Genomic DNA, 22696 nt, shown 5'->3' with positions numbered 1-22696 from the left:
TTTGTTCCCACGACCATGATCAGCTAGCAAACTGGAACCCAAGCCTTCGGAGGGGTGTTGCCTCTCCCCTGGGACGTGAAAAAGTCTTACAAGTTTCGAAAGACGGCAAAATTAACTGCTTAGTTATTTTGTTCTGAAGGACACAGCTAGGCATGATCTCCAATAGTGCCTTGGATTTATCCGTGTGTTATCTTGCTGTGCTTGGCCACCACATATTTAGAGAAGCTTGAGAAAAGCATGGCTAGTCATCATCACTTTTGCTTGAATCCTTGCTAGACTAACATTTGGTACAGGGCTGTCGAAAACTCGCACCCTTACATAACTACTGGGTTCAGTGGAACGCATGGTCTCTAAAAGTCTCATTTGGAATCCAAGGGCTAATACTTCAAGGCCCTGTCTGGTCGCCATGTGTCCCCTAAAGGGAAGGTTCCAGCAGCCACAAGAGAGGGATGGCAAGCAATGTTTGTCCTTCCTTCAGAGTCTGTGTTAATCTTCTAGAAGCTGTTCTCCAATCACACTATGCCTTGAGGTGTTCCATAAATCATCTATGTAGCACTTCTACAGACGCCCAAAATGCTGCAGAATTGTAACTGTCCAGATGGGAAAAAGAGAACTATTTTATTGAGAACGATGGGTGAGACAATAGGCCCTAACTTACCTTTCAGGGAAGACGCAACCTGGCTATACCGTACAAGTGCCTCATTCAATTGGAGTAATTCCAAATCAGAGATTGTGACATTGCTTTGTAAGAGCGGTCTACATTCTCAACCAAACTACCAAAAGGTGAGCCATGGGATATACCTAAGACAGAAATTACTTTGCGACTCTGGAAGTGCCAACGATCAAAGGATGTCAGAGCTATGCCCAGGCCAGGTTTGCTTTTCTTCCCAACATGTTGGAACACTCACTGAGAAAGGAAAAAAACATAAATTAAATTTGTAGACCAAAGCCCCAGCACAGAAAAGGGATCAAGGGAATCGACACAAGAGTCTGCTGATGAACTATGTAAGGGAGAGAAAATGTTGCTGTGCTCCATAAACAACTGGCTCAAAATATGACACGCAACAAGAATGTTGTGAATACAGTTGACTATAAGGTGGAAGGCCTTCCTGCTGCAGTGGTTCACAAGGAACATCATTTGACCACGAGGATTCAGATGCTGGAAGGGAATGAGAAGGAGATTCAAAACATGATCAATAGAGTCTGCTTCAAAAATTGAGTGATCAACAGTGCCCTGAACCACGACACATGGTGCTTGATAATCAACTGAGGAGCACAAATATGAGAGCGCTAGGCATAGGCAACTTGACTCCTTGGGGAAATGCTATGTGAATTGCTTCTGAGGGCCTGATCTTCAAAACTGAAAGTCATCGGGAGCAAGGAATAAATCTTCAAACTCGGGGAAGTCACTATAAACTTTGAGATGTTTAGATAAACCTGAGGGGTGATCCTTGAATCTCAAAGGTTCTTCACTAACACTAAGGCAGAGGGGTACATTTTATATATACTGATTACAGGATATTCAAGTTTCCTAAGCGGTGTTTCCCCCTGCTGTCCATTTTCCCTCTGTTATGGTTGCCTGGTGAGATGCAGGGTGATTTCAACAGTTATCGGTCTGTATTGTAGTTTATATATCTACAACACGGGTACAGTTTATGTTTTTTTATGTGCCCCTGCTCTGTGGGCAAGCCATTTACATTGGCAGAGCCGGCTACTTCGCTAAGGCGGAGTAGTGTCGCCCCACTGTTTTTTTTCAGCAGCAGAAGAAAAAATAAAATGATAACTAAGTTATTATCATTTTTTTTCCTTTTTTGTGCACAGCAGCTAAGCTTTGCGAGGCGGGTGGAATGAGAGAGTAGCCGAGGAGTGGGTTGCCCCCACTCTTACATGACTGTTTGGCCAGCCCTCTCGGGCTGATCAAAATAGCCATGCACAATTTGCCTCTTCTCTACCTAGGCTGCATTACAGCCTGGTTGGAGAACATGCCCAGGCCCCCATACCCCATCTGAGCACTAAGCTACAGCGCTTAGACCAATCACAACACTCCATTGCAGCATCGTGATTGGCTCAGGGGAGCCTGGGTGCTTCCAGGCTGCATACGGATCCTGCCGGCTGGAGGAGGAAAGACGATACCAGGAGGAGCGGGAAGCAGGTATGTTGAATTATTTCTTTTTTACCCCGGATCGGTGCCGGCCACTGCTGTGACTCTGTGCCCCCAATGTGTCAAAGAGCACTGCCAGAAAAGACGGCACGAAATACGCCACCAAGTCTAAACATCTCCATCATTCATCACTTACAACCACCACTCCATGTCTCCAGATAAGCCTGTCTTTCTTCTAATCAGAGAAATTGATCATCAAGGCCTGATGGTGGCACTTAATTTATTTTTATGCACCACTGAAGGAGTGCTTCATGAACACGTAAATGGTTACCGGAATTAACCTCGCTGTACCCTATAAACGTATTGTGCATAATTAAAGGACCACAAAAAATATTTGTAATTGTATTTAGGAGACGTTTGGGAAAATGCAAAGCTAGGTTGTGGATTTAATATGAATCTATTATGTAAGTTCACTATCCTATTGTTTGCTGCAGACTGTACAACTGCAGGCAGGATGCTTATGAATTTCTAAATCAGCGTTCTTCCTTAGCTTGATTTGCAAACATGTCTTCACCATCTGTGTATCTGTAAATCTGTAAACCTGCCTTGATAGCTAGTCACAGTTTACAAGCACAATGAGCTGTCCTGTGTCTGTAAGATAATGATATGGCGGCCACGTTCTGGCAGAAACATGTAAAGCCTATGCTCTGAGGTGCTGTACAGCATTTCTGCCTCCGTTTTTGAAACAACAGCCTCTCATGTGCAGCAGTGTATGGTTTAAGTGTGTCACATCATCACCTCCTGGCTCAAACTTTGACTTTTAAGGAGAGACACTAAAAGACCCAAGGGCAGTCAGTGTTTTACATCCCAATGGTAAAGTATTATTCTAGCATTATTCTAGCCAACTGAGCTACATCTGCCTCCCTGCGGTAGTCAAATTCCATTTCCATTCAGCTGCAGCTCTCTCCAGTAATTATTCTGACAACAAGGCCTTTTCTAATCGATGTTACTACAAAAAATAGAGATACCCCTTTAAAAGTCAAGGGGACACTGTTATACTAAACAACACACATTAATAATAATAATAATAATAATATTGTATTTGTATTGCGCACATATCACCCCCAGGGGGGGTCTCAAAGCGCTTGTACGCATACCGCTGTGGAACCCATCCTGGCTTTCCCTGTGAAGTGCCCACTCCTGGGCACCCCCAAGGTGAAGCCAGGCATCCCAGCGCTGTTGGGGCCGTTGTGGAGATTAAGCAAGCTATTGCCCAGAGTTGCAGAGTGGGACCCATGATTAGAGTAGGCACCGAGGCGAGAATTATTGAGTCCGCGGACACTGAGCCCAAGATCCTGCCGCGTGGGGAATTGAACCCTGGTCCTGGGCCTGACCTCTGCCTCAGGGTCTGCGCTTCTAACCAGTGAGCTACCCTTTCTATACTGTCTCGCATGGGTATATTCAACCATATATGTACAGTAATTCACAGACCGACTACCAATATTTTATAAATCAAAAACATTTTAAAATACATACCTTTTATAGTGTTACAAATTGGGTTTCTGGTTGCAAAGGTATACACCCTGTCCAAGCAGAAGCCACAATCCTAAACAGAGTAAGCTAGATACCCACTAAAAGAAAACCTCTGCTCATCCTCTGGTATCTTCCACAGAGCAGTCACGCCTCTCTAAAGAAACAATGTGTAAAGTATTTTTGAAACACACACACAGTAACATAGTGAATACCCCACAAAATGATTCCACACAGGTTTATAAATATAGATTATATTATAAACAAAAAAAGGCCAAAACGACAAAAACCCAATGATGGTATAGAAGTGGAGATATTGAATTTGAAAGGAATTAATGCAGTAAAGCACTTAGAAGCAAGCAGTGCTAAAAGGTTACTTTAGGTCAGAAAGTGCTGGGGCAAAGTTCGGGCCGACCTCGTGGAAACACATGCCGGTTACAGGACATACGCATGTCCTGGTGAACAAAGTACCTTTCCTGGTTGCAAGCTTCTACACGTAGTGAAGGCGATGCATTAGTTCCGCATACGGCTGCTGGAGTCGAGAGGTGTCGAGTGATGCTTCGGATTCTGCTACTATGTAGAAGGGATGTGTTGATCTCTGTAGCCAAAGAGATGGTTCTGATGCGACGCACCGATTTTACTCCTACAACCGGGTTGATGCCTCGGTTTGGTTACAAACAAACAGGAGATGCATCAAAATCCGTGTTGAAAGTATCGGAGCCACTCTCATTGAGCCAGGCACAGGAGCAGCAGTGGAGATTTTGATATCCCTGAGTCTCTCAAGCAACAGGAGGCAAGCTAACAAGCACTTGGAGATCCCTTGGAGGGAAGGCAGAGTCCAGCTCTCCTTCAGCACAGTCAGAGCAGCAGCAGGCGGCAGGGCAACAAATGGAAAACCAGGCCTTCCAGATCAGTAGTCCAGTTTAGTCCTTTAAGCAGCACAGCAGTCCTTCTGAAAGATATTCAGTTCAAGATCCGGAAGTGTCTGATTTGACAGGGTCAGAGACCCAGTCCTTACACCCAAAAGAGCCTTTGATGTGGGGGGCGACTTCAAAGAGGCTCTTTGAAGTGCACAGGTTCCCCTTTCATCCCAGTCATGCCTGCTAGGCTTTCTATGGGAATTAAATCAGCCCTTTGTGTGGGGACAGGACACTACCTGTTCAAGTGAAATGTTAGCCCCTACCTTCCATCCTGCCCAGGTAATGACATCAGAATGCAGATGTATGTAGAGGGGTACTCAGACACACCCATCCATCCTGTGTTGTGGCTGTCTAAAGGGAATGCACAAAGTGTAGCTGTCATCAACCCAGATGTGTATCGGAGACAAGCTATTAGGTACACAGAGCAGTAAGTGCAGAGAAATGTCCACTTTCTAAAAGTGGTTTTCTAAAAAAAGTAATGTTAAATCCAACTTTTCCAGTAAGTAGGATTTATCAATACCATTCCACACATATGAAACATTAAAAAGCTTCTCCTCTCTAATCAGGAATTACAGCTTAAAAGTGTATTAAGGAATTCCTAATGCTAACCTATGAGAGGAGTAGGCCTCACAATGGTAAATGAAAAAAATGCTGTTTGTCAATACCATGACATGACATGCAAAAAATAAAAGTACATATCCTACCTTTTACTTGCATTACCTTGTTCTTAAGGCTATCTAGGGCCTACCTAATGGGTGACATATGTAATAAAAGGGGAGTTAAAGCTTGGCAAGTAGTTTTAAATGCCAAGTTGAAGTGGCAGTTAACTGCAAACACCGGCACAGTAGTAGCTCTGAGACCGGTATGGAAGGCAACTAACATTGGGATTTACCCGGTGTCGAAGCCAGATCTCTTCCTGAAGGTAGCACGGGTAGGGATAAGAGGACATTTCCAGGTACATGACTAAGGGAACAATATCATTGGTTAATTCGTTCAAATGAACCCTTAAACTTTGTGACCTCAGTAGCCGTCAGACAGGTAATACGTGCCTAACAAATGCTGAAAAGTACTTAAAATTGCAAAGCTTATCAAAACCCAACCTACTAATGTTCAGACGATTCACAGCACATTTTTAAATTCAATTTGAAAGGAATATTAAGTATAAAAAAACAGAAATAAAGAAAAGTATGGGAAGCTATGTTTAATGCATAATCCTCAAAGGGAAATGTAACATTATAACTCTGATATTCATGCAAAGGAAGATAAAGCATGATTTATAAAACATTACAATGAAATTTCTGTTCTTTTAGGTCTGGCTTGGAGACTGCTTTAGCTCACCTGATGGACTGATGTCCCCCCCCACCCAAAAAAGAAATCATAACTGCGCTTCTAGAATGGCAGCCACGTTGGAAACTACTCGTATAAAAGTGCCATGTTAGACTGACGATTGCCTGCATTTCTCCAAATGATCCCCAGATTACAGTAACGTTGTTGTGGCTATTAGAATGCGAAGCTGGGTTTGTACCTATCAAACAATTGCATGACTCGCCCATTGTGTGACTGGAGTTAAATGTACACGCATCTTCTGTATTTGTTTTATACACAGCTTGATAAAAGCCAGAGATAAAAGTCAAGTTCGGTATTCTTATATTTCATTTTGAATTTGACAGAAATCTGACAAACGTCCACAAAGACACCCATCAGCAATGGTACCATTCTAACATGACTCCAATGTTCGCATCCGGCTCTGTCAAATATTGGAAATGGTTTGTGGGTACACTTACTGGTGCTTCCGAGTACCTCACAGCAGTGGTGACTAACTCTACGAGCGTGACGTCACAGGTGTGAGTTCACTCGGATAGATATCATTTACTTGCTCATAAAGCTGTGAACATTTGAATGTACCAAAATGGTTCCCCCAGAAGCAGCTTGTTTTCGAAACAGGGGAATAACTGAGCTGCTATTGGTCAAAACCTTTAAGTTTGAACATCTGATTGGTCGAAGGCTGGCCACTGAGTGCCTTGATTGCCATGGGGCGGAGCAGACGAAAAAAGATGGAAAAATTAAAACTGCATAAAACGACGTAAACTGAGAAGATACGCTTTGAATAGTCGCAGCTCGGAGTGTTGTGGACTATGGAAAAGAGACGCTTGTCCGGATTCTGGTGGGTTTGTGTGGTTTGTTTTATCGCGTCTGAAACGTGCGTGACATTGCCGCGCGCAGGCTCAGCTTTGCAGGTTTCGGTGAGGCTCACAGCTGTGCTCGTCGCTTGGTCGACGGTTGTGACCCGCAGCATGTGGTTCCCGAAAGTAGAATAGAGCATTTTTACAGCATACGTGATAACCTTTCCAGACACCCCCTTTGAACATGTTATAGAGAGAAAGGTGGGGTGTTGTATTTGTTCATAAACATAATATTGTTACGATGGATGTTTTGAGAACTCTGGTATTGGACGACGGTATATTAACTTTTAGGGTAAACAAAAAACATGACCGCTGTACTTGGGCATGTTTATGTTAGGACCCGTTTACATCTGCAACACGCGCGCGAAGACCGTGAAAGCGATCACGATCGCGGGGACGCTCTCTGTGGTCGGGGGGGGGGGGGGGGGTGTAGCGAGGCGCGCTGCATTGGAGAGGCGGAGTGAGGCACGCACGCTTGTGCGCGTAATCGCAAGCTGGTGGCCAAGTCTTTGGTAGCACTTTTAAAACCCGCTTGCAAAATGTCTCGCAGAGCAGCGCATGCGCCGACTCAGCTCGACCTAAAAACACAAAACATTCAGATCTAAATATTGGGAAAAACGCCAATTGTTGTTATATTCCCCCTCATATTACCAAACATATTAATCACACTGTATCCAACATGATTTCATCAAGTTGTTGATTTATGCATAAGTGCATAATTGCAAGTGGGTAAATCATATGCATTTTGGTGGCATATAATACGCTTCTCCACCTTTCTAAGAGTGTGTATGTACACACACATGTTCAATCATATATATTAGTCAGTTTTTGTAAATCTTTCACCCAACAGACCTTGACGAACCACTACAGCAGAACAGTTAATAATTTTTTTTTTTTTTTTAAAACCTTGAAAAACTCTACTACTACTATTTTTGGTCCCTCACAACAACACTGCACTGCCCAATGTACAGTAAAATATAATCCTGAATGGCAATTACAAACAAAGCTACATGCATTTTGTATATAAGAAACCTAAATGGTTCACACAACAGAGACACTGTATGGAAATAAGGTGGCTCTGAGCTGGCACACATTTATCAAAACAACAAGTGGTCCTGAGCATACAAGAATGTAGAAAACAATTGATGTATATAGATCACAATGGAATTCTATATAGTTCAGAATTCCTTGACCAGCCGGTCAGGGAATGTTTATTAGTTTGATAGGTTTAGAATCTCAAAATACACCATATAACCCAAAACATAAGGGTTACATTGGGGCACAGTCCTGTGCCATACAAGAAGGGGAGAAGTGAGAAAGTGAAGGTAAGTGAAGAAAATTATCAGGCAAACAGAGTGAGCTTGCAGGTCACTGATACTAGTTTACATTGACAGTGTATCCTGGAGTTATTCATACAAACAATAGTATCAAGGAGTTACATGTATGAATTACTCTACGGTCGTCGACGTTTCGATCCCAAGCTCAGTTACAACGGGATCATCATCAGGACAAGAGAATAGTTTTGCCTGAACAAAGTTATTTACAACACCGAGTTGGTGAGTTGAAGTAGGGTTATCTTCAATTGGGATGGTCCGTTTTGTTTCACCAACGCAAGTCGTTCTTCATAGGTAAACCGTTCCTTTTGGGTGCGGTTGATTGAGAATTCTATGCAGGCGCCGAGATTAGTGTGGAGTCACGCCCAATCGTGTAGGTTGCGTGGAGTCTATCTCTGATATAACAAGTTTGGAGTCTTGCAACTGATCAGCCAGGGACTATTGTCCTTACGTATTGCCTGGCATGGTTGATTGGAAGGTATCGGTAGTATTCAGAAGTCCATGATAGGTACTGAGACTAAAATATAGTCTATTCGGTTGGCGCACAATTATATGGCTAACCTCGGGTGCTTCTAGGCAGAGTCGCCGTCCTCCAGCAGTATGAATAACGCTAACAATGGCGGTGCGGCCAGAAGGATGACTGGTCCGCGGGTGGAGTGTTCAATGCTCCGCAGGCGCCGGTCACAGGAGCTGTTCTCGATGGAACGCTGATCAAGGAATTCTGAACTATATAGAATTCCATTGTGATCTATATACATCAATTGTTTTCTACATTCTTGTATGCTCAGGACCACTTGTTGTTTTGATAAATACTTGATACCCATGGTCCCGAGCGATTTAATGGGTTCCCCTTGTCCCTTCTTGATGATCTGAGCTGTCATACGTCACACACTACAATGCCTGGACGCTGTAGTCAGGGACTAAGGGACTGGAAATGTCAGGCATACTTGCAACATTTTCAAATATCCTCCCAGTGGATTTGGAACAATTTAGGGAGGCTGTCATCAGTGTTACTTCACTGAACTCATAAGGATGTGACAAATCTAAGATTCACACAAAGAACAAATGTAGTAAATGAGCCACGCCAATTTGTAGAGTGGTAAGGGTGTAGTGTGTAGCTGATGGTGCCTTTAGGAGCACAATGTTGGAAATATATTTCTAAAGCATGGTATGGAAGTGCGCTGTTCTGCGGACAGCGCATTCTCAATTGAAATGGTCACTAAGTCTGCAGAGTTACAGATCCACTTGTAAAACTATGTAGCGTAGAAACAATGTGTGGAAATATAGTGACTGCAAATAGTCGTCATTTGGGCATTACCAATTAAAGCGCCTTGATTTGTTTTTGTCCAATTTAAATCTTTGTTTCCATCACACTTCAGAATTACGAAAAAAATGTTTCATTTGTGCTTTTCGAACTGCTGATCTGTTTGGACATATTTTTACAGTTCAGTTAGAAGTACATTTTATTATGTGTTTAAAAAACATGACATCCTGCAGTCTTTCCTTTCACACCAGCTGAGCGCCGTGGACTGAAAGTCTCTCACTTGGCATAGGGCCAGCTCGCAGATATCGAGTATGCCACCAACTGACGCAATGTTACAGCATTAAAAGTTTCCCAAAAATTAACACGTGCAGTAAAGTGTTTTCAGACAAGGTGCAACCTTCACACGCCCTAGCCAGTAGTGAGCTGCAACCCCACACTGCTAGCTAGTGTGAACGGTTTTCATTCCACATCCCGTCTCATCGACAATAACGGAACAGTTACAAAAACAAACATCAGCTCCCATGATGCAGGTTAGTGTGGAGGGTAATTGCATCAGAGCCAGCACAAGTCCATCAAATCTCTTGGCAACCGAGTCGGTGTACAGGAAACATGAAACGTGATGGCGCCACCTAGTGGTCCTCAATCCAGCTTGCAAAAAGGAGACCACGTGAATCAAAACAATTCCCATCCTTTCGTACTGAGTGAATGTGTTCAAACAGAGCGGGAACAATTTCGAAGGCTCTCTTCCCCAACTATGGAAGGAAACACGAGTTCCTATTTTATATAATAGTTTATGAAATATGTTAGGTTATGGATTTACTGACGGTAAATGTGAGCATTCTTTTATTGATTTAAGTAGCATAAGGTACGTAGACATGTGTTTCGCTCCGATTAAGCCTATGATCTTTCTCAAGGCAAATGCATTAATTAATCTCAATTATTATAGCACATCAAAAACGGGAATTAAACTCTGTCATGCGCACACTTTCTGTTACGGTGTGGCTTTCAAAAGGCCCCCATTGCAAGGGCAACTGGAATCAGGCGGCAGGGGAGCACCATATTATGTGGCAGAGTTGACTAAATTATGCGGCAAAAAAAGGCAACTCATGCAGCATTATGCAGTAAAAAAAATTATAATATTAATTCATATTTTTTTACTTTTTACACATGGTATCACAGTCTGGGCAAAGTTTCCATCTTATCAATACCAGTTAAACAACCAAATACAGAAAAAAGCAACTGAAACATGCCCAGTTAAAAATTGTGAAGGGCCTTCCACTGAATGCGAACAAACACACGTCAGAACATTTTTGGTAACTTTTGATCCGTTTGTACTGAAGACCACTTTTTTTTGTTAAAATCTGCAGATTATACAACAGATGGTGGATTAAGTAGCAAATGCAGGAAATCCATAATTAAGAGAAAACAGCAGTGGTTGCAGAATTGCAATGGCCCTGCCTATAGCCCGCTCCTAGGCTTCTGACTGGTATAGAGAGACTGGAAATATTGTGTGAATTTAATTCCACAACCTGACGTTTTTAGTGTACACCTTTGCGTTATAATAACCAATGTATTTTTTCAAACGCATTCTCAGCATCAACTCTAAAAAAGTATAAAAGCTCTATTTCGATTCTGCTCACAATAATTAGGTCTACAAACGTGTCCAGAACATCTGATATGTATAGATATTTAATAAAGGCTTTCTGCAATGGGTGAATTAATTTAGTGACATTTTTCACTTGTTAATAGCGCAACTGGTTTTAAGTGACAGAGGTAGTGCCTGAGGGGGTGGGCCATTTAGAGGGACACATCTTGCAAGCACCCTATTCTTAAAACCAGGCGTATTTGGTCAGGGGTTTGGAAAAGGATGACATTTACAAACAGACAGATATAGAAATACTTGTGCAGCATCCAGATAAGAATGGCAATATGGAAGAAAGAAGCACCCATGCAAATAACTGAGGAACAAGCATCGTAAACATAGGGAAGGGACTGAAAGGAAGCCTAGAGAATTGGTGGGTGCTGTGGGTGGGGGAGCATGGACACAGGTTGGACTGTATATGTATTCCAAGTTACAAAGGCAAATCACTTCAGACTCTTGACACTCTAGGAGGGCATGCGTATGTGGAGAGGAGGTTCAGCACCCACAAGTATCATATCATATCAAATCAAATAGCATTTGTATAGTGCAGCACTGTCACCGCTAGGGGTATCTGGGCACTGTGTCTCCATCAAAGAGCCAGGTCTGGAGTCTCTTTCTGAAGTCTGCCCGCAAGGAAGCTGTGCGAGGACAAGTATGAACACACACCTCTATGAAGAAGACATTTTCAGCACAAGACACACCAGTTAACACTTCTAGAAAAGGCATGAATATTCCAATGGCTATGCTGTTTTTCCAAGGCACTAGAAAGCTACCAATGCAACTATTCAATTTTTTGAAATGCAGTAATCGACTTGTTTCTCTTCGGACGGAAAAATATATACATTTTTCTTTCTATATGAAGATAAACATTAATATTACATGGCCAAGACCATCAGAATGTGCACTATGATTATGAGATCTGAAGTCAGATTGCAAACAGGTACTAAAAATACTTGGTTAACAAATACTTAAAGATGTATCCAAGACTAACATTAAATAAAATCGCCAATCATGATCCACTCTTGGTGGCTGTGCGCCGGCAAGAGTAGACCTTGCCGGAAGTTGCCCTGCTAATACTCCTGAGCACCGGCCAACGTCAGCATTGCGCCGCACACCTCTCCCATTTAGAGCAGGCACACTTACCTTCTCGTGGTTCTCTATGAGAATCTCCACCACAATGTTCTGGAATTTGAGGTCCATGATGGCAGCCACTGTTTCCTCCTGCGGCCTCATCAAGGTTGGTCCAAACACCACTCCCAGGTTCGCTACGGTCATGAGATTCTGTTTGGCGTGTTCTGCCACACTTCAAAAAGAAGGGAAAGGGCATGTAAACGTGCTGTCATCAGCCCTGGATACTGACGCTCACTTTGGGAAGCATGCTGTGAGCCCTGTGAAGAATGTCTACTAACACTTCTAAACAAATGAATCAAAAGATATATCTCTTTATGTGGGGGAAAGCCAGTGAGGAGTAAACACAGACTGCATAAGTTGGCACAGACACTCACACATCTATAAGTTTCTTGCAACTTTTGGGTTTCACAGACAACAAGTTCTAAAACAGTAAAAAGTGGTGAGGTTCTCTTTACACTGAAATAAAGTCTTCCCTTCCTGGCAGTAAACCCCACCGGCTCTTCATTAACATCGCACTGCAGGTTCCCGCTCTAAGATACTGGACTAAGGCAAGACTGAGTTGGCTTTTAAAGGCACTCTTTGCCAGTCCAGTATTCTCACTTTCTACCCTGTCTGTTGATTGTGCTGACCTATAGTAAACAATTAAAGAAACACCTCTTGAAAAGCTTAGATGTACACTAGCCGTATTGTCCCTTATTCACAAATATTTGCACTAGAGAAAACCTGGGTCTGACTTGAAAATCCTCTAGAGGGTCTTCAGCAAATCTTTGAGTATTTCATTTGCACATGAGTCCCCGGAACTTGCTCCAGGCATCCCCTGATGTGCTTCGTTAAGGTTTTTATGGCTATGGCACTGGCAGAAGATGTAAATCAGAGATGAACACGGCTTACAAAAAAGTTTGTGGATAGGGTTTTCTTTGTGAAACCTGTTGACCATGCAAATGCTTGGAAAAGCATTTTCCTATAATTTTGCCATTTATGTTCCTGATTTTTAAAATTTTGTGTCAAGACTTTGCCATGTGTTCTATGTCCTTGCGCTCAGTTAACACAGTTGTATATCTGGCCGTGCTCTGAAGGATCACTGCACTAACAGAGAAACGGATAAGGAGACAACTTACTTGGCTAGATGTTTCACCAGAATATCCAACATCTCCCTGTTCTTGTCTGGAAGTTGGTGGACCAAGAAGTGTATTGCATTGACTCTGGATTCTGGGCTGCCGCACTCTAAACAAACCAAGCGGACAAAAACTGCGAATTAGAAGAATTTTTAAAAACCTCAGCTTTAAACAAGTGATGGACTCAATCTTAAAATACAACAGACAGCTATCAAGGTTTGGGGCATTGGATGTAAAGGGGACCCTACAGCCTCTGCAGTGGAGGGGCGGAGAGCTGTGTGCCCAAGAGCCATCTATGTGCTCCGTGTGACCTTAATGAGTGGTCAGTGCTGGGACTGACACGAGGTGTGTTGTGGGAAACATGCAGCCATATTTTAGAACAAAAATATGAGTTACAAGTATTCTGGTGGAAAATTTCTGTTTGAAAGAAATGTCTGAAAATAATGGATCTCTATGGAAACGACCATTTAGTAACAAAAATGTGAGAAAAGCTAGCCACACGATGGATAGAGTAAATGTAGTTTTACTTTCCCACACTACCCTATTATACCTGGCCCTGTGCTGTGTAACTCTTTAATCATCTGAAATCAGGGAAGGTAGGGTGCACATTCACTTTCTTGATGTCCCTCTATTTGCAAGAGTAGGCAACTTGAAAGCACCAGAATGTGACTAGAAATACATTGTCTGCTTTTTAGGGCATTTATGTCTGGCTGATCGTTCTATTTTTGCATCATCTACTGTCTCCCGTGCTCCTTTGTGTACTTGTCGGAGTTTACTCCGTCTTTACATCGGCTGTGGGACCTTTAATGTGACAACACAGACTGCAAAATAGTGCTTACAAAACTACGACCTTACAGAAAAGTCTCCCAGAACAATATTCGACCTGACCTAAATAACACCCTGCAGAAATGTTGACCTATATGTAAATAATTAATCAAGAAAAACTCATTTCCAGCATTATTTAGGGCTAGGTTAATTTACTATTCTGACTGCAGGCCTATCAATATTTGCTGGCAAGTGCTTGATAGCACAATTAAGGTCAGGTAAAAATGTTAATGGGAAGAAATGTATGCAAAGTCCAGATTTTTGTAGTCTGTGGATTGGTGTGAAAGGTTTGTCAAAAGAATATTTTACATGCTATCACTAGTGCTGGTACATGCAAGGCGGGGTAAATACCACAGTTACATCTAACAGTCCTCAAGTTAATGGCTGGGGTACATATAAAAGTGTATTCTAACAAAATGCTTGTCCCGAAAATCCGAATACATTTTATAAGGGGGTTGGGCGACACCCTTGCTTCAAGCCACTGTGATGGACACACATAGTGTTACATGGCCTGGCAGAATACCTATTTAACATCCACATGTACTCACACAGTGGCTGTATCCTCTGCAGCTACCACATACTAGTCAGATATCTCATGATAGTAATCATAAGCTGCAGTAAGAAACCGGAAACATTCTATGATAGCCGCACCATATTTCATTCCTCAACATAAATAGATAAAAAAGAAACACTTCTTTAGTATAGCATAATGCAGCTTCTGCAATGCGAGACAAGAAGGATGCTTCAATCTCCAGGCTGAAAAGTGCGTGCAAATGGACAGGTCGAAAAAAAAAGGAATATAAAACAATATCAGACAAAGATTTGTGCTCTGGTTTTTAATTTGCAAATCTGTGCATATCAGCTACTGTGATAAAGTGCACTGTTGCTACTATATTTCATGCAAAAACGTATAGGAGATCTCTGCGATTATCCTACCACTGCAGGGTTTTTCAGTCTGATCACCATCTAATAACTTGAGGTACCTTCTTACTGTCTGAAAACAATTCTAGAATGCAAATTTCAGCATTCCTCCGAATAGAATATAGGAATCTAGGATTGGATAATGTGTCTTCATATTGGAATGCTCAGATCGGAATTGGCCTTCAGTTGCTTTCATGGCTGGGGGGTCTCATCAGCCCCAAAACAGGCCTGGAGGAGCAGCGCATACATTTTCTCACCTGCTCATATTGGATTTGTTACTGCAGAAAAACAATTTTCGTGGGGACTGAGGCAGACAAGGAAGTTTATCTTCATGCCTTAAAAACTTTGCTAATAAACATGTGAAATCAAAAAAAAAAACAAAAAAAAAACTTCTTTGATCATCTGTGGCTTTTAGAACAATGTATTTGGAAACTTGCTGTCAGATGAATCGCTTGGCCCCATTTAAGAAAAGAAACAATTTTAGGGATTGACCAGCACCAAAGCCCTTGGAGAGGGTCTGGCTGGATGGGTGCAAGATTCAGCTGGGGCGAAGTTTTCGCCGAGGGCTGATGTTATGTCTCAGGCCCAGCCCTGAACACAACCAGGGTGAGCTCAAGAGCAGCCCTCGGGAAGTAAGGATCCGATCGGCAGCAAGCGCACCCGAAATTCAAAGATACCTCTTCCTTGTTTTAAGGTGTCTCCTGATAGTGTCTGTTTACACCTGCACCGGAATGTGTGACATCATGTAAGGAGGAGCGATAAATACAGACGAGGAAGGTGGCACACCGGTCTCGAACACCTTTTCAGCGCCACAGTTATCCCCCAGTAGAGTGCAGTTTCTGCTCCCACTCACACCTGGTTTTACTCACTCCGAACAATAGTGCACGGAGAGGCTGAAGGTGCCAGCATCGAAAAGTACCTGACTCTTTTAGGAATTAGGACAGCAGGCACAGTCTTGTAGTAGAGGCAGATTTCAGAGAAAAGGGGGAGCAGCAATGGCTTCAAGCATCAGTACCATCAGTAGCGGCACTTGTAATTACTTCCTTCCTTGTAAGTACAAATAAAGGCGTATTTCTTATAATCAGAAATAAAAGGATGTCTGAGGCCAAGCACTGTGACAATGATGCTTAGGCAAGCTAGGGCCTTGCAAATGACCTGGACGTATATGCGCACAGCTGAGTGCAAGTATACCCTAAAAAACAAAAAGGTTACTAGGAAGTCAGTACAGATTGAGGTGAAAAAGCGACTACTGTAAAAAAAATGAAAACACATGAAAGTCACAAGTGATGTTAAGACTTTAGCTCCACCTCCCACTACCACCCTGATCACTCAACCTTAACCCTACCACCGCCTTAACCATTTCCATAGCCAAACGTGTTTCCACACATACAATAACAATTTAAGTAATTCAGAAATAATCTTTACAACGAAAAGATAATCATTCACATACTTGTCTCATTCTCATCTCATTTACGCCTTACGCAAGTGATGGCAGGGTGGGAATTTTGACAAAACCCTAACCTCAGTTCACATCCCAGCGTTTTCACGCAACCTCATCTCCTAACACTTCCAGGCTCAGTTTCTTACATAACATGTTCTCACACATACATTGCATACTGTCGAATTTGACAAATGACATCTATCACCAGAAGACCCCCTTCCCAGAAGACTCCCATGTCCTCGTTACCTTCCAAGAATGACAGCAGGTGTGGGAGTCAAGTTTGAGGGACGAGGACAGAGAGCTTGTTGCTAACTTACACCCATGGCCAACTTCATAGCCACCTAAACGGAAGTCCTCCGAGGAGGCAGCCTCCTGTCAGAGAAGGCCAAGAGCTCAAAAGGTTTAATTCTCAGCCTGATAAGGACTAAAGGCTGTGGAATGGAGGACGCGGATGCATTATGCCTCGCTGGGTGTGGAGATGAGCTCCCTCGGCTTGTTCTGCTAGCTCTAATGGCGGCAAGTTGTTTCACATGTCACCTGCACACTGCTCTTATTCGAAGTGACGTAAATGATAAATTGCATCATGCAGAGAGTGGGTTGATGTTCTAGTGCCCAACGGCAGCCTGTCATTCATTTGCTCCTACAATAAGCTCGGGCGGAGAGCTCCGTTGCAGCTAAGAATTCACATTTTCTGTGAGAAGAGTCCTAGCTGGGCAAATGTTAGCTTCTCATAATGTCCAGAAGCCTGCTAGGTGAATCCTCTGGTGGGAGGATCCTGAGAAGCACAGCCCATACTGAAGGTCCAGAGGAAATGGTCAGAAGCAAGACAGGAGAAAGTGTTGAATTGGGACCCGTGGCACTGGTTGAGTCAAAAGGACTGGTGCCTCGGGCTGATCCTCTGGAACTGCATTTGGATCTGTGGGAGCGGCACCAGGATTTGCTGGAAATCTGTAATTCACCTGTGACATGAGCAGAGAGGGCTGGCAAAGTGAGGCTCCTCATCAACGCCATTCTGCCTCGAGATTGACATACAGAGCCTATATATGCGCCACTCCCACACGTGGACGTGAGCTGATTTGGAGGCTGTCCGTGCTGCCAGCGCAGAGCCCCAGCAGCACACTGATTTTGGGCTGTGTGCAGGTTTCTAAACTTGGGATCTTAATAATGGATAGAGTTCAATTCACAGAATGGGGAGGCTGGGAGGATCAGTGAGAAGACTAGAGTTGGATAGAGTCTGTACCAGAAAGAGCTTTACCAAAGGTAAGTAACTGGTTTTTCTGATGGAGATTACTAAATGCAAATTCCTCACCTATTGAATAGATAACAAGGCAGCACAAATGTTGGAGGTGGGTCTGTAAATGGACTCAAACTAAAAAATGCTGTAGGACCGAAAGGACAAAATGTCTCTCTCAGTGAACTTGGCTTTCCAGACAGTAGTGCTTTGTGAATGTTTGGAGTAACAACCATATAGCTGCCTGGTACATGTCCAGAACACAAACTCCGCGGGCCAATGCAGTGATGGCAGCTTTGGCTCTGGTGAAATGAGCACTCAGACTTTCCAGAGGCTGCATTTTGGCCAAAGCAAAGCAGATCTTAATGCAGAGCATGATCTAGTGGGGGAAGATCAGTTTCTGCACAGAATTTCCTTCTGTGCCTCAGTGAACCCGACAACGAGCTGATTGTCTACTCGGCATGCTCTTGAACAATCAATGTAATAGCTCAGCACTCTTCTGGGGTCCAAGCAATGTAATCTCTCTTTCTTAGAGGGGTAAAGCATAATAAGGAACACCAGCAAGTTGATGTTTCGACCAACATGGACAGGCATCACAACCTTCGGCAATAAACATGCTTGCATCTGCAGAACCAGTTTGTCCGGGAACAAAGTTCTGTACAGAAGGGTTGACACAGAGTTTGATGCTCACTCACTTGCGGTCCCGATGTTATGGCAACGAGGAACACTGTTTTGATGGCGAGCAGGTACCACCTGTGGCAAGACAAAAGAAGAGGGAGGAGACAGGAAGCCTCTGCTTCTCTTCAGTAAAGCAATGGTTCTAAGGGCTAAATGGTTGACCCATCTATTGTTACATACTCCGCATGGCTATGGCAAAGGAGGCACTTTCCTCAGTGGCGGGACCAGGGAGTGAGATGAGGTCAGAATCAGAATAAGTGTCTAGGTCGCTGGCATCCTTGAGGTCAAAATGCCCATTTTCCTCGTGGTAGGGTTGGCCAATTTGACCACCTGCATTTAAGTCTTAATTAGGAATCTATCCTGAACAAGGAATTTAATTTGTGGGACCCGCTATGCTGAGGAGGGACACTAAGAGGGTGCATGGCAAAAGATTGTGGTTCAGCAATAACCAAGCGGGACCTCAGAAGGTGATGTAATGGCGCAGACTCGGAGAGCTCAAATTGGGCACCTTGTCCTCTAGCGCTGAAGAAGACTGCATGGTCGCCGATGTTCTGGTAACTGGAGTGGGTTAAAGAGTCAGAGGGAGTGCCGCTACAGGTGCCTGAGAGGGCCCAGTGACAGGTTTGGGTGGTCCAGCTAGCGCAGAGGGCTAACCTGCTGATGGTATCCCAGATGGAGAGCTTCCCGGCTCCTTGCGGCCTGCAGGTGCGCCAGAGGGAGTTGGGAGTGATTCAAAGAGTTGGAGCATGGCCTCGTGGAACTCTTTATTGCCTTAGTGACCGAGAAGCCCCAGATTGTCCAGTGATAAATTGAGGGATGGGCTCCAACATCTACCGACTTCTGAAGCAAGAATGAGGCATGGCAACACCCTCGTGCCTTCTCAGAAGTACAAGAATGGGTGGAAGTCCTGCTTGAATATTTTTACATGTTTTTTTTCTACTTATCAGAATATTTGAAGCACAATGACAAGCAACCTCGTGATCAACTCCTGTGACTTCTAGACTGGGAACGGGACTGAGACTGACCCTTGGGCCTGTATAGGTCATGATGTGGATGCTTGGTGATGTACAGCTTCACCTCGCGTGGCCTTCGGGTTCATCGATGTGCCATCACTGCAGGCCTTAGAGTGGTGAGTTGACCCCGGCACCACAGGCAAACCCGATGAGGATCTGTCACAGATATCTTTTTGCAATAGACATTATAGAGTTTGAATCCTGTTATCTTGATAGGTGACATTTCCAATACACACTGTAGAATTTAGGTAGATAAGTCTCAAAGAGATAAAAAAAAAGTGGCTCAAGACCCACGTTTAGTAGCTCGGAAAGAAAGCAACTGACATCACCACACAGGAGTAGCACCTTTGTAGGCTGTGTACCTAATTTTAGGAGTGGAGACGCCTGGTGCCACCCACTGGCGTGCATAGGTACTGCAGAAAAGGTTTCTGGGTCGAGTATGATGCCTGAGGAATATTCGAAATGTAAGGAATGTACAGTTAGAATCCCTAAACAGAAAGGGGATTACTCAAAATAACATTTAGTTTTAAAAAATGATACTGAGGGCACATGGCACTGTACATATCTGCTCTCTTACCTCTGTTCTCAACCAACTAGAACTGTGCCTCTGCGGGACTGCAATGATCACAGTCATTCACAACTATCTTTTCTCCTTGCAGCAGTACTAAATGTTGCACAGCTCTCTTGCAAAGCTTTGGACCTGAATACGTATCGCAGATCTCTTTTGTGGTGGCTGAAATTACACTTCACTTTTACCAATGACTCACAGAACACTTGCAGTGGACTACACAGTTAATCAGCAGTATATAATATTGAAATATTTACTGGCAGGAATGATGAAGTCGCCGTATAGCCTGTGCGTCATGAGGGGCTCAGGAAGGCTCCTGGAAGACAATGAAAAGACAGTAAAATAAGTGTATTAGCTTGCTGTCTCGTTCACTCCAGAGGGGGCTTCCACAATGCAGTGTTGTATATTCAGACGCTCTGGTTAGCTATACTGAAGTTTTACCATCAAATAATCCATCAAGCAAATATATGTACAATGATATATTACCACAGATTTCAAAATCATAGTGTAAGATGCCAGATGTTCCTCAAGCGCTGGCACAGATACTCACCTCACTTTATTTTTTGGGACATGTTAGATCTGGAATAGAGAGGGAAACCGGCGGGTCTTGGCTTGATCCCGATCATTTGCACCAGGGACCCTTTTGTTTCCTGGATCTTGGTTTAGCACCTTTCTTGATCTGGAACTTCAATCATCCCATTGAAACATGTCAGAAGTGGAACACAAGAGGTTATGCCCATCACACTCTTTCTGAGAGCGGCAGAGTAGCAGCCCGAAAAAAGACTGAGGGGGACTTACCTCTTAAGTAAGGATACGCTAATGTAGAACTCTCATGTTATGCTAACAAAATGTCTAAAGTGCACATACACCATCTGTTTCTTTGTATTGAGAGATTATATTGACAGAAAGAGAAGATCTGGGCCACCAGAATAATCCAGATTTCCGACTCTCTGTAAGCCTGCTTGAAAAACCAGGTTTTTACATTTCTCCGAAATGATTTGATATCTACACGACGTAGGTAAGTTGGAAGAGCATTCCACACAGCAGGAGCTTTAGCTGCGAAGGAGATCCCTCTTCATAGATAATTAGTCATTCTCTTTGAGTCATGCCATCGCTATGAAAACCTGTTGATGTTCATAGAGCGTTCCCCTGGCAAGACATATCAGCTTATCAAAGCATAGGAAGGGATACTCAGGTGTTGGCTTCCTGAGTCTCTGTATCTATACAAGATGAACAAGTTATAACCCTCTTTCTGGTGGATACTCTATCTAACCAGAGATCCCTCAACCTTAGAATACTCCCCCGGTGTGAGCCTGGATCCAGAAATATTTCTCCATAGTAGTGCTCCAGAACACAGCTAGGTGAGGCATGTGACTCCATGCTGACTCCACATCGCCCTGGAAGTGATGGAGTGGGGCTGCATACAAGCGCTACCCCTGTAGCAAGATATCTGTGTCTTGCTGGTCTCTTTCTACACCTTCAGACATAGGACATGAACAATTGTTAGAGCCAGTGTGCTGAATACTATACTAATTACGGAACAATTTAGGCCACTCCACAGAATGGGGAGTTGGGAGGGCAGTCAAGAATCTATGGTTGAATAGAGGATCCACCAGAAAGAGCGTAGACGAAGATGTGTAACATGAGCTTCCGATGAATGCTGCAAACCTCAAATTCCTCACCTCAGAAAAAAATGATGGCAGAGCAATGGAATACCAGCTATGGGAAGGAGGAGTAGGGCAGTTGCAGTGAACGTGCCTGACGTTTACATATGCCAGGACCTCATATAATCTAAATCAGAAATATGGTCTTTAAACTCAGGAGATGCAGCAAGTAGCTATCCATCTTCTCAAAGAGTGCACAGATGAGAAAAGTCCCGACAAGGGTACGGTTACACTGTGTAAGCAAGCATGTTTATTCTATACAAAACATATCAGTTAAAATAATCAAAGCATTACAAATAATTACGCTGCTTGAACACTTAAATGAATACATTGAAGATTAAATGGACGACTAGGTATAGGGGAGACTAAAATTCCGGTAAGGAATTTAGACAGACATTTTACTTAGTTACTAGACTTTTGTAAAAGAAGAAGAGAAAGTTCCAGACATTCAGTGAGCTTCCCGATAAGTTGAGGAAAAGCAGTACTGGATTGTTTCTTGAACAGTCATAGAGTTTGCCTCAATAAACAATGTCCGCAAACTCTTTTTATCCAAGTCCAATACGGAGGTGCTTAAGCAGATGATGTGACCAACTGACTCTTCTTTACAGTAGCAAAGCTTGCATTTCGTTGAGGATAAGCAGTGCGTGTTCCAAGAACCTTAAAATTGAGAAAACTGTATGTATAGGAGTCCGAATTATAAGTACCTTATTTTACAAGCAGCCTCTAATCTGGAGTACAGTTCGTTCTGATTTGTAGAGAGATAGTTGTCAATTGTTTAATCTAACTGCTTATGGGACTGTAGCTTGGGCAAATCATTCAGTCTGTTATTGGTCTTCAAAGATTTCCATAGGAGAACCTTACGCTCTGGGTAAGTTATCTTTATAAGGGCAGCTAGTGCCGGACGTCTTTTTTTATAGCTGCTGGGCTCACGTCTGTGGTGTATCCACACTCTTTTTTTTAATTCATCTACTATTAGCTTTTTTAAGGGGTTTTGGCTGAGCAGCAAGTGCATATGTAGGGTAACATTGCACCAATATGCTAAGTAGTCAATGAGAATAAAGACAGTTCGAGCTGTCATTTAGACTGAAGTGTGGAGCACTTATCTTTCTCATATAGATTCTATCCAACTCATTGG

The 22696-nt window shown here is 43.3% G+C and overlaps 1 protein-coding gene across 3 annotated transcripts in view; it reads right to left on the bottom strand.

The window, feature by feature from the left end:
• Positions 1-22696, bottom strand: part of ARHGAP10 (Rho GTPase activating protein 10) — a 1108509-nt gene that overhangs the window by 346185 nt on the left and 739628 nt on the right. For all 3 annotated transcript variants that reach the window (XM_086962271.1, XM_086962272.1, XM_086962274.1), the window contains exons 16-18: positions 20155-20213; positions 13224-13329; positions 12118-12277 (exon numbers count right to left, since the gene is read on the bottom strand). In XM_086962271.1, the coding sequence (XP_086818397.1) occupies positions 12118-12277; positions 13224-13329; positions 20155-20213 (325 nt within the window). The remainder of the gene's footprint in view (positions 1-12117; positions 12278-13223; positions 13330-20154; positions 20214-22696) is intronic.

Source organism: Lissotriton vulgaris, chromosome 3_1 (assembly GCF_964263255.1).
Source record: "Lissotriton vulgaris chromosome 3_1, aLisVul1.2, whole genome shotgun sequence".
Taxonomy (NCBI): Eukaryota; Metazoa; Chordata; class Amphibia; order Caudata; family Salamandridae; genus Lissotriton; species Lissotriton vulgaris.
Note: the sequence above shows the minus strand (reverse complement) of the source record. Positions and strands in the feature narration are given on the sequence as shown.